The sequence below is a fragment of the Cyprinodon tularosa genome, unplaced genomic scaffold (genome assembly GCF_016077235.1).
Source record: "Cyprinodon tularosa strain WSP-4 unplaced genomic scaffold, ASM1607723v1 ctg54, whole genome shotgun sequence".
Taxonomy (NCBI): domain Eukaryota; kingdom Metazoa; phylum Chordata; class Actinopteri; order Cyprinodontiformes; family Cyprinodontidae; genus Cyprinodon; species Cyprinodon tularosa.
In genome coordinates this window covers 388,130-400,974 of record NW_024039274.1, presented here as the reverse complement: position 1 = coordinate 400,974, position 12,845 = coordinate 388,130, and the positions used below count along the sequence as shown (strand labels likewise).

At 38.9% G+C, this 12,845-nt stretch overlaps 1 protein-coding gene across 3 annotated transcripts in view; it reads left to right on the top strand.

The window, feature by feature from the left end:
• atrn (attractin) overlaps positions 1 to 12,845 on the top strand; it is a 192,218-nt gene that overhangs the window by 71,865 nt on the left and 107,508 nt on the right. For all 3 annotated transcript variants that reach the window (XR_005282435.1, XR_005282434.1, XM_038304648.1), the window contains exons 18-21: positions 1,912 to 2,157; positions 5,532 to 5,669; positions 8,406 to 8,499; positions 10,680 to 10,732. Coding sequence is in view for 1 of the 3 variants with exons in the window: in XM_038304648.1 (XP_038160576.1) it covers positions 1,912 to 2,157; positions 5,532 to 5,669; positions 8,406 to 8,499; positions 10,680 to 10,732 (531 nt within the window). In the remaining 2 variants the exon portion in view is untranslated. The remainder of the gene's footprint in view (positions 1 to 1,911; positions 2,158 to 5,531; positions 5,670 to 8,405; positions 8,500 to 10,679; positions 10,733 to 12,845) is intronic.

Here is a 12,845-nt window from a genome sequence, read left to right as displayed (position 1 = left end):
GGAGATAGGTGGCTTTTTTCCATATTTATTACAAAACCCAAATCCAAATAGGGCTCCTGTTGCTGTATGGGCAGCTAGTCCATGTTTTGGAGAGCTCCGTCAGCAACTCGGGGAAGACAGGGAGAAGCTGCTTCACCGCATTTCGTGCCAGGGGAAGCCGTTTGCCTTCGTAGCGGGACCGGGTGGGCTTCGCTATTGCGACCGGCCAGGGAATCTCCAGCTTCTCTGCCGCGCGTTTGCACACGTCGAGCAGGTCCACATGGAGGGAGGGAGCTGGTGAGCTCGCTCCCCTGTCTTGCTTGGCGGAAGGGCACGGCGGTTTAGGCCTCTCAGGCTGTGCTGGGGCCATGAAGGTGTGATCCTCTTCCTCGTCCTCTGATATGAGGAACGAGGTGTCGTCATCCTCCTCCATGGGGCTGACTTCCAGCACGTCTTCCTCGGGAAACGGGGGGGCATGGAGCTGCTCGCACTGGGCACCCCAGTCGTAGTCAGTCTCCGGAGCTTCCCCAGCTGTGTCCACGTCCTCCTCCGCGGCTGCACCTTGTGCGGCGGTGGGGAGGAATGGGTCACAGTCCGAGACGCTAACCTGGCGGGCTAGCCTGCGTCTGAGGCTCTTAACCGTGAACACTTTGCAGTGTCCACAGGAGCCGGGAATTTCTAGGGCCAACCTGGCGTGGTCGACTCCCAGACAGGTACTGCACACCGGGTGGGTGTCCTTCCCTGAAATTTTATTCCCGCAGCCACAAAGACGGTAGTCTCCCCTGGCGTGGGGGTTTTGGACGGCCGCCATTTCCCGACGAGCTGGAGTGCTGGTAGGGAAAGGAACCGTAGCTAGCTGGCGTGCTAGCGTGGCGGGGTCGAGGAAGTAGCTGGTGTGCTAAATGCTCGTCCGACTCGAGCGTCCGTGGAGGGGAGCCGAGAGGGATTCCGCCGTGAAGAGAGACAAAAGGACACCGGTCCGGTCTGGAGTGAGCGGACAGGGCAGAAGCCAGAGCACAGTGCTAGCGTCCGGCGACGGAAACTAGCAAGGTCCGTCTGTGGGCAGTTAAGCTAGCGAAGGCTCCGACGTGAGATAAGCTCTCAGGTGAGAAGAGGTTTTGAATTGGAGTGCCGTGATCCGCACACGCTTTAGTAGTCGGAGCTACGGGGCGTGGCGTATGATGGGCACTTCCACCGGCCAATCAGGATTGGCAGATTGAGATAGATGCTTCTATCAGGGCTGCAGGAGGCTGCATCCCATAGCGAGACACCGAGTGAATATTATGAAAAAGAACAGGGTGATCAAAAAGGATGTAAAGAGTTCTTAAACAAATGAGAAAATAAAATACATTTTCCTCATGCTGAAGAATTCAAGAAGTAGCAACATTTATAACATGTTTAAACATGAGAACATCAGACGGTCCAAGCAGTTTCACCCCGAGAGGAAACTGCTTCTAAAAACGCATCCTATGGATGCGCCGGTACAGGTGCTCACTGATGTTTTTTATGTAAATACCCATTTACCGGTAATACCCTGTGTAATAACCCTCTGCAGTAATCGTGTTAAATAAGAGACATTAGCTGTTAGGGTTTTATTTATATATATATATAGAAATGGACAATCTGCTTTAAGTCCTGATATCGATGAGAAGACCTTTTTTTAAATGTTCTTGTCGCTTTATTAATAATAAAAAGCATAGTTTAATGGTTTTGGTAACACTTTACATTATGAATGCTCTTTAGGCCATGTGTGAAGCACCTGACCATAAAGGATTTCCTTTGGGAATTTTACAATTTAATCTAATTTCATCTTAAATCATACACCTCGGAGGATTAGATCGTTGGTTTGTTACTTTATGGTTCAGTTTTCAGGATGAAACTTGTTTTATTTATAACTTAACAGTCCTGCTGTTCTCTTGTGTTTTGCTGCAGCTGAAAACTGTTCTGGCTACAGGACATGTGGTCAGTGTTTGGACCAGCCAGGTTGCGGTTGGTGCACGGACCCCAGTAACACAGGGAAGGGCCAGTGCATCGAGGGTTCCTATCGAGGACCCTTCCAGACTCTGGTCCCGGCTCCGTCCACCTCGCCTGGTCTGCCTGCCAGTCCGCAGCCTTCACTAAACTCCAGCATGTGTCCAAGTGAAGCCAAATATAACTGGTCCTTCATCCACTGTCCAGGTAGGACTAGAGGAGTTCTCTTCTCGCTGACGTCTCCGTTTTTTTTTTTTTTTTTTTTTTAACATTTTCCTTTTCATAACTTTAAAATTATGTTTCTTTCTACCTGGTTTCTGTTATTTTTAATTGGTTAAAAGAAACAGATTATTCTTTTCAGATTTGAACAATAAAACCAAACATTAGTGTTTTGCGCTGCTTCAGGTATTTTAGATTTTTTTCTGAAGGCTAAAAGCAAGAAAGAATGAATGTAAACCTGTATCTACACTGAGGTTTCACTGTGGCTGCTGTGCTTGACTGTCTGTCACATGACTTTATTCATTCTTAATCTTTTAGGTTATCTGGTTTAGCTTTGTTTCTAGGGTATCATTTGTTAGCTTGTTTTAGACCCTTTAACATGAGTAAAGACGGTAGTTGTCTTGAAGATGTCTCTGGTTCACTGTGTCTTGTGTTTATAATTTAAGCTTTAAAAAGTGCTTCCTGGTGGTTTCTTCAATCCCCTCTAGCTGAATTTCTCTCTCTAGCTGTATGGAGCAAGGCTGTAATATATTATTAATAACTAGACCCAACTTTAGGGGGATGGTGTATGTATATTAAAATAGACTGTTACATCGGCCAGCTGACATTTCTGGATAATGTTGGCTCTTTTTCCTTTTATCGCCATCAGTTGATGCGTACACGTGTTCTTCAGCCTTCAGGTCACTATAGCTCAGGTGCTCCCAAACTTTTCTAGATGGGAGCTCAAAACTAAGCTTACACCCCGACATAATGGCTACTTTTTTCCACAGTTTAACAAAGAAAAATCAACTGCAGTAAATATTGGAATAAAAGGAACAATCATCTATCAAGTCAGAATTTTTCCAAAAATGCTCACATGTAAAAAATACTCATACAAGCAGTTTTATTTAAAACGCGCCCTGTAGTTTAAATGTTTTGTTTGTCGAGACCTACTTGGCCACTAATGTCTCCTGGGCATTAGCTAATGTTCTCTTCTGAGCTCATGGCTTGCTTGTTATCCTGCCTTTTGAGATGGTTTCTCTTCTTAGCTGCGGCTAAAAACTTTAGCATAGCATCTATAAGCTAATAGCTGTTCTCTTAAAATGTTAATAATTGTTTAATTGAAGTCATCATTAAACAACTTAGTTTAACAGTAACGAATGGGTTCTGACTGCAGTAGCAATAAGCTCTAAAATGATTTATGTTAAATTTAGAAATTTGTTTGAGCTAAGCTAATGTTAACTTATCTGTTTACATTGAAGAAAATGAGGCTTAAATAAACTTTATAACTGAATACATTTACATTTCTAATCAGTTTGCAGCTTCTGTGTTTTTTTTTTTTCTTTCTTTCGTGTCTATGATTGTGTTCATGAAATTGTAAGTTAAAGATAGAGATGGTTTTTGGATATGAAATCAAAATTCAACTGTTGAAGCGGCTGGCTATTAGCCGAAAGATGCTTTGCAGACGTTACTAGCTGTAATTAGGAAGAAAACACTACTGTCTCAAAGGTAGGATTTCCTGAACAGTAGCCAATCACAAGCAGTTTACTTTCTCTGATTGCTTCCTCCTTCAAAGTGACAAAAGTTACAGATCCACAGGTGAGTAGAAGATATTCTACAGGTGCAAAGAAATTAGAAGAGGGCAGAGAAGCAGCATGAATTCATAATGTGAAATATTAGTGGTTCATGGTCTTGAATCTGCACCCATATATTGTTACAAATCTGCATGGAGAGTAGCTACTTGTTTATGTTTTGAAAAAAAGCCAAACTGCTATTATCAGAATTTTTAAGTGCACATCAGAAAGATTTTAGACTTCATAATAATTTTTTAATCACATAGCTACCACTTTAAAACTACAACAGTTTTAATGTAACTGTTCATTTTACTGCACAATAGAGTTCAACATTCCTATCAATCCATTAATCAATCCAACTTTAAAAATGGGTCATTTATTTCTCCCCCACTTAAGGAACCACTGAATAGCACAAACATCGCCTTCCCCTCCATTTACTATGCATCGTGGATGTTTAGTTTGATTTGTTAATAAATGTTTCTTTTTTGTATAAAAACTTTTGTAACATTTGGTTTAATTGGTTATTTTGATTATGTTAAATAAAGGAAGACAAAATCAACATTGTATTTAACAATGGCTTCCCAAAAAATGGGTAACGCATCAAATCAGTTAGACCAATGCCAGAATAATCTTTCTCAGCATTGGCTTTAACAAACATGTATCGGTCAATCTCTGCTATGCTAGCTGGAAGCGAAGTAGTTTAGGTTTATTTCTTTGCAATAAGGCTGAAGCCCTTGCAAACTGGATAGAGAGCGTGTTTCAGTTCCTGACCAATTTCTCTGTCCCTGTGGAAGAACATTTTCTTCACAGCATCTGGCAGTCAAGGCTTGTGTTAGCTTGTTTTTTATGCTTTATTTATACTTTATCAGATGTACACATGAACATCCACAGAGACCCATAAGAACATGAATAAAGCATGTATTGGTAATGTATAATGTTCAGAGACATATCATAGTAAGGTAGCAGCAGATAAGTAATTCACATAAGTTCAAGATGAAGGTATGAGTAAATTAAAATGGCAGAAAAAGTAATGCTGCGTCACGTTTGAATGCTTGGTTGTTTCTATAGGAATAGCTAGTTTTATTAGTTTCATGCAGATTGGCTCCACTCTGTTTATTTCCATCTGTAATGGAGAAAGTTTGCCTTTTTTAAGAAAGGAGTTTATCTGATTTTATCTGAAGACGAAGTAGGCTTCAAACCACGCCGCAGATAAAAGTGTTGAATGTGATGAAACATCTTAAGGAGGGACTTATCAGCGTTACTGTTTATGTACAGTATGTATGGAAAAGCTTCTCAGACTTCTACATATTTTTCGTAACGTAGTTGGAACCTGATGGTTTCTAGAACATCTGGGACGCTCAGTGGGATGAATATTTATGTTTAATGTCTTCTAGCAGTTTTTTTTTTTTTGCTCTGGATTTCCTGCTGTTGCAAAAGAAAAAATAACCCCCCTCAGCATCATGCTGGTACCATTTTGTTGGGATGGTGTGTTCAAAGTGAAGTAAAAAAAAGGGTTTCTGGATATAAGAGGTTTTAAAAGCCACTGTAAACCCGAAACCTGAGAGGCAAAGATCATTTTTAGCATCATTCGCTACAGAAGACCTACTGCTTTGACTGACAGCTCCATACCTCTCCACTCCCCTGCCTAAACATTGTCTGTGTTTGCTAATGAGCGAGTTGATGTGTTCATGTTTGGCCCTGAGGCTGTTTTTATTGCTAAACCTTTATTTTGTTTGTTTTTCTGTTCCTCCAGGGATTGTATGTGTGTGTGATGTTAATGCAGTTTGTGCTTCGTTTACTTCTCTCCAGCTTGTCAGTGTAATGGTCACAGTCAGTGCGTCAATGAGAGCGTGTGTGAAAAGTGCGAGGATCTGACAACCGGCCGCCACTGCGAGAGCTGCATCTCCGGCTTCTACGGGGATCCGACCAATGGGGGCAGCTGCCAGCGTAAGTATCCTCGAGGCACTCAGCTCGGCTCTAAATCACTTTTCATTTAACGTGTCACTTTTTTACAGTCCATTTTTATGTCTGCTGGTTTTCTGAGTCCTAGCTGCACCGTAAAAACCTCCCACTGGGATATTAAAGATTTACTTCTTCTACATCTGATACTGACAGTCAGTCAATCAGGCCATAAATCACTGGTTCGATGTCTCGACAGCCCGCTGTAGCTTTCTGGTAAATTACTGCTGCAGGTATTGTTGTATATTGTTGTTTTGTCTCCTACCTAATTCACTCCTACGAGGACCTGCATCAGTAACCCTTCATCACTAGACCAGGTTGTTACTGTTATTCATTCTTTGATTGTAATTATGTTTAAGAGCATACAGGAAGTGCAGCGACAAATCATTTTATATATTTAAACAGAAAATCTGTAATAAAAATGAGATTATCTTTAATTCTAGGTTTAAAAAAAAAAAACTACTTCGCACTGAGAATAAGATCTTTAAACAAAGTTCATGGTTTGAGCTTCTAACAAGAATCGCACAGATTTTGGAAAAGTTCTGAATTTTCCTAAATATTTTGCTGCATTGCACATGGAAAAGCTACGTTTCATTTTTTATCCAAGCTTCTGCCTGTTATTTAAACCATCACTCTTCTTGTCAAAGCACTCTGTGTTTCCGTCTGACTCTGGAATTAGTTTCTGTTAACTCTCCCACCAGAATGGGTTTTGATCTGCGAATTGGCGAAATTATTTAAATGGAAACTAATCTTCAGGTTTGGTTATTTGTTAATTAAAGGCCTCAGCAATGCAAAAGGGCGGTAGGGCCTCTTCAGCGACGTTGCTCTTGAATTGGTTAAAAGGTCGTTTCTTAACAGAACTAAATCAGATTTTACATTTCTACAGAAAAATGATACGCAGCTGAAAGATTTCAGTTTATAAAAGTGAAAATTACAACAAGTTCACCCCGAAGTTTGATCGTTTAATGCTCCAAGCAATCAGCAGGAGAGTAGGAGCCCCCCATGTTCTTTGTTAATGTTTAGAACTACCAAAAAAAAAAATCTGGACAAAGTTGCCAGGAATTTGACTCCTCCTTCTTAAAAGGAAAACGAGACAAAATGAACATGAGCTAAATTTAGTTTGTGGTCTAAAGCAGTGGTCTGAAACTCCAGGCCTCCAGATCAACTAGCCTGCAGCTTTTAGGAACATCCTTACTCTAACAAACCTGAATCAAATGAGTGTCTCATCTTTAGGCCTTCACTAAACCTGATGGCTCAGTGGGGAGATAATGAGTCATTTCATTCAGCTTGTTTGGAGCAGCGATGTACCGAAAGGTTGCAGGGTGGTATATCTGGAGGAGTCGGAGACCTCTGCTCTAAAAAGCAACCTGCAGCAACCTGCAACCTGCCTCTACAATGGCTTTTAATAGTGACTACAAATGGTCCAAAAACCAACAAGTTTGGGATAATAACAGATTCCAGCCCTAGAAGCTTTAGATGGTGTTTTACAGAATATCTGAATAACATTTTCAAAATGGAATGACAAAATAACTACAGAAATATGAATTTGGAGTCATTCTTTGTTAAATATTTGTCCTTCTGAAACTTTTTTTTTCTTATTTTAGAAGCCAATAACAACAGTTAAAAAAAATAACAAAAATAGGGATAAAAAATAGAAAATGTTTACCATCTCAGCTAGGTGATAGCAATTTTTTTTCATTTTATTATATACAGCATAAACTCTTCTCCCTCCTGTCTTCTGCAGTCACTGCAATTGTTTTGTTTATGAAACTTAAAACAATAAAACTTGTCCAGTTGAAATTAAAACATTTATACTTTAGAATCTCCTTCGTGACGCATTCAAACACCAATTGGTACTTTATTGTCATAAAATTAGTGCCTTATATATCAGTAAATTGCACTGGTGGAAACGGCCAATATTTAGTTTTAAAACTATCGCCCAATACCAATAGCACGCTGATATCGTGGATCACTTCTATGAAATAATGTTTTAACTAAAAGTTGTGTAATATTTGCAGCTCTGAAGGACTATTTTCTCAGCTGGACTTGGAGCAAAATGACTCTTTGGATTGTAAAGGTTGCAGATTCATTGCCTAAAGTAGTTTAAAAAATGTACAATGAAATTATCTAGTTTTATTTAAGGAGAAGAAATAAATATTTCTCCAGCTGAACAAATGATTATCGCAGTTGGCGTAATTAAAACTTTAAATATGTTGCATTCTGACACTGAATCTTGTAGTTTTAAGCAACAATAAATAGATTATTAATATATAATATCACGCAGCACAGAGGGATATCAGCTGGTTGATTAGCTGGGCTTTCTAGCCTGTTTAACAGATGTGTTCCTCATGGTGTGTTTGCTTAATAAGAGTGGGTGGTGGACCTTTGTTGTTTTTGCTGCACTAAATATTTTCAAACAGATGGATTTGTCTTTATTGTAGGTGTTCGAGAAGCTATAAGCTATTTTCTGCCAAACCAGCTTTGGGAATTTCAGTAGAAAATGGAAATCTCACACCCACATAAAAAGGGTGCCCCTAACACAGCGGCGCCATGTTGACAATTTTAGCATATTAACCCAACTGTCATTTTTAATCAATTCAAGTTTGAACACGTTTTTTCCAGATCTCTTCTTTCAAAGTGAAAAGTCTCCCAAATATGCAGCCAATAAAGTTGTCGTAAGAGAAATGTAACCTTCTTTGTATTTATTTGTTTTTTTCTTTTCAGCCTGTAAGTGTAATGGCCACGCCAGTATGTGCAACCCCAACAATGGCAAGTGCTTTTGCACCACTAAAGGCATCAAAGGAGATAGATGCCACATGTAAGTTTCTCTTTTTACTTGTCTTTGCTGTTTTTCATTCATATTTATATATTTCAATTCCACAAATAATATACAATGGAAATATGGTATATTTAACGAACCTGGAATCTTTGTATTATGAACTAAATGCAAAGTAAGATGAAGCTCCCTTATACCTTAAGATGTTGTATTTTTCTTTAGGAGCTTATTACTAAAGTGGAATCAATATTATAATAAATCCATGCTTTATTGTTATTAAGCTAAAATCTCAACAGCGTGGCTTGTGTTTGCATTCTGATAAATAAAATGTTCCACTATTCGGAAAGCTTGAAATTACTAAATTAATTCCCTGTGAAGCTAGAAACACCAAAAGTGGACAGCATCAGATTGCTAACATGTAAGTTGGTCTGATGAGTCAGTTTTAAATTCAGCGATCAGTGTGAAGGCTTGGATCCTTCAGTTCATGTTGCGTTGTTGGAATGGTGGAAGAGCACATTGTGATATTTTAACCAAAAACGAACGGCAGAAAAACACCACAAAAAGTCATAATTACCTTTAACAACCACACATTTAGTGGATACAGCACAGAAAAGGAGGAAGGTGTTCAGGTCAGGTCTTCATGTTGCTTCGTTTCAATAGTAGGAATCTCTGTAAACCAGCCACTATCAACATGGTGAGAGCATCACGCTGCAGAAATTTCCTTCAGCTCTTGACAATTCCACAAAATATGCTGCCTAGAACAGTACAAACCAGGCATCGATCCCACATCTATGACCGCCAACATCTGCTGGAGCTACGGTCACAAAATGTTTTAAATACAGCCAATATTGATTGTTTAAAAAGCTGTGGAGTGCTACAAATGGGGGGAAAAAACATGTTCAAAATTAAAACTATAAATAATACTTAAAGTTGAGTCTACGTCCAAGTCTAAGTCTGAGATGCTTTTCATCAGTAGACAATAAAAAGCGCTAATAGCAGTAGCTGAAGCCAGCTCTGCACGGTCTGAACTCGGGAAACAAGAATACAGATGCATGTCGCATTCTTTAGATTTTTATTTACAGAAAATGTTTTTTTTTCCCTGTGCCAGAGTTATAAACTAACTTAAATTTTATTTTAGGACTGTCATGAATACAACTATATTCAATACTCTGTATGATTTTTCATACCATGGGGAAATAAATCATATAATTAAAGGCATAAAAATATTTTTTAAAGCTCATCTTTTTCAACAGAATCACAGATGCTATTTATAAAAAATATGCAGATAAAGGCCAAATAACTATCCCAAATATAAACCCAACTTGACAATATTTTAAGGCTGTCTGAGGAATTATTATTCTAATGTGCAAATAATTCAGGAATCTATGATTATCAAGAGCAAAAATATGGAACCAGCCCTTACCTTTGGCATTGACACCATGTCAAATAAGTATTGCTTTCGGTTACAGCATTTGAGTATCTTTAAAGAACCCAGGTGGTTTTTATGCCGAAGACTAATAAAGTAATGTTTGTCACTTGGTAAAATAAAAGCTATGCTATAGATACAGTAAATTCCCATGGAGATGTGATGAAAGGAAATTTGTTGCTGCATTTAGGCTGATATTAACTACCAAGGAATGGTTTAAGGCAGCATTTGTGTTTTATATTGGTTACCACATTATTAATAGTAAAAAAAAAAATGTATGGGTTTCTTTTTATATAGTCTCTTTAGTAGAAGAGAAATACATAAAAAAAGAAGATTATAATTTTTACTACAGTTTTTCAAACAGCAAATGCTAAAATTTTAGAGCTTAATCCTCCCTACTAGTTAAAACGTTACTAAAATGACTCACCAGCCTGTCCTGGCGCCTTTAATGCAGCAGAAAGCTTCTTTCATTTGGTGTTTTGTTTTATTTTCTTTCCTTTTTTCTTCTCCCTGGCTTTTATGATTATATGACTTTGGAGAGATCCATTTAATCCCACAGATAATGAATGAATGAATGGTCATCAGTATGGTAATGAGACCATATCTGTCCTATTTTTGCAGGAAATTGTTTCCTGTTCATTTCTTTCAGGTTTATTGTTCCTCATTCTCAACTTCATGATGTTAATTTAGCAGATGGAAAATCAGCGCTCCCGTTTGTTCCCTCTTCATTTACTTCATTCTCTCTGTGCACCGACCTCCTGTTTGGACTCACCTTTTCTCCACCTTTGTTTTTAAGGTGTGAAGTGGAAAGCCGTTACCAAGGCAACCCCCTCAAAGGGACATGCTACTGTAAGTGTTACTCCCATTTTTACAAGTGAACATAGCAGAGCAGCATAGAAATAGCTCATGAAATGGAGAATGAACTGACTGCAGATAAAAATGATAAATGTCACAGATATGATGCTAATCATGTTATTTCTATATTTTCAATTATTAGGTTGTTTTGTTATATTAATTTATAAATAAATAAGATACTTTAATTACATGCATGATAAGTACATTTATTAACAATAGTTACCTTGATTTTTCTGTTTCATAATACTAAATGATCATTTCTTTTTATGATATGAATGATGAATTAATGGGTTAGTTAAACAGCAGACAATGAAACGGCAGACATTTCGATTTTTCAGCTTAGCGATCAATTTAATGATTTAATTTAAAATGAAGTTCTGTATTTATTTTTTATGGTGTGTCACAGGTTGAGGTGTTTAGTATCTGGCTAAGCTCAGATGTGTGTCCTGTGGCAGTGACCCTGAGCCAGAGGAGCCAGTGATTTCTAATGGAGTTCAACAGAACGTGTTATTACCAGCAGCCCATTTACCAGTGACATAAACAGTTTTATAGAGGCATGAGCATTAAAGGCTGATCGTATAATTCAATTCCGTTTATTAATATGACGCAATTTACAACACGTCATTACAGGCACTTTACAGAGACCATCCAGTCAGATTGGCTCACATTATTTTAGGAAGCCCAGCTGATTGCATCCAGTCGTTGGATCAGCACTGATAGCCACAGTTGACATTCGCTTGCTTTGCATGGTTGCCTCTGCAGCAAACCATGTAATTATCAAATAATTACAGCATTCATTTAATGTGAATGTTTTTACACTAACTGGTGGGACTACATTAACTGCTTATTTCACATGCAAACAGATGAAAAGGATAATTGTTACCTAATGACCAGTTTTCCCTGTATTTCAACCCTGAGATACACGCCTTGCAAAAGTTTACATATTTTGTGAGGTCACAAACCCAAATATTTAAGTACTTTTTGGGGATTTTATTTGAAAGACTAAAAGAGTGAAATGGAAAACTGTCAGGAAGCGCAGAGCTCCGTCAGAAGTTTCCTGCCTTCTATTTACAAGTAGAGTGGAAAATTTTCTTTTTTTCCGGGTGGATCATCTCAATAAGTGGTCCTCCTAATTGTCAATCATTCTGATGTGTGATATGTTTACATAAAGCTGCCCTATGTGCTCGTCCCGTTAGCTACCTTTTTCTGCACATGCCCACTTTCAGGCTTGTTCATTGAAAATGGGCGAGGGTCGTAAGAGAAAAGGTTATTATGGGATTTCCTGTCACAGCAGTAATAACAAAGATGATGCAGGCACCTTGCAGTTGAGGAGTAGTTATGTGACCAACAGGGAGCAAAATGCTGGTTATACTCCCCGCAGCAGTGTGTCGCAGTGAGCTTGACACAGATATTTTTTAATATGCTCAATTTTGAGCATAGTCTGCGCTATACGCTGTGGGTTTAAGATACGGCCTAGGCGGTGAGGAAGTGGGGGCAGGTTTGTCCGATGGCGAAAAAGAGCGGGGATCCAGGTGGAAAAAGGGTCCCAGCGTTCTCACGCACCTCGCTCTTCTAGCTGGTCAAACTTCATGAGTGATTTTCCACAATGGCGGTCATAAAAACAAAACAAGCCGGTCTTCTGTCTGCGGTCACCTGCAATTTGGGAGAGATTTGGGAGAGGTGCAGCAGGTGTCTGCGAAGTTGACTAAATCAGCCTTTAGTCAACTTCTTCCACTATATAGTCCCCACTCTCTACAGTTATTGAGTGATTTAGGCGTTAGGGCGGACATTCGGGAACGGTAAGCTTGTATGAGCTGTGAGAATAGCAACTTTTAAAGACATTGTGCATGAGGAGAAATAAGCTCATGCATGCTTTTACACACATATAATAGGCTTTCCCTCTCGGGAGTGGGAACAGGGTTGTGCATGTGCATTTTTTTTTTTTAAGTTGAGAGTGCGGGTCTTTTAAAAATTCATGAAAATCATCCACAATACTTTTAAGGTCACAAGAGTCGATGTCCTAGATAGAAAATGCACATTGAAGGTATTTGCAAAAGGTATTTGATCATCAACTTTTAAAATCGCACATGATTTAGCACCTCCACCT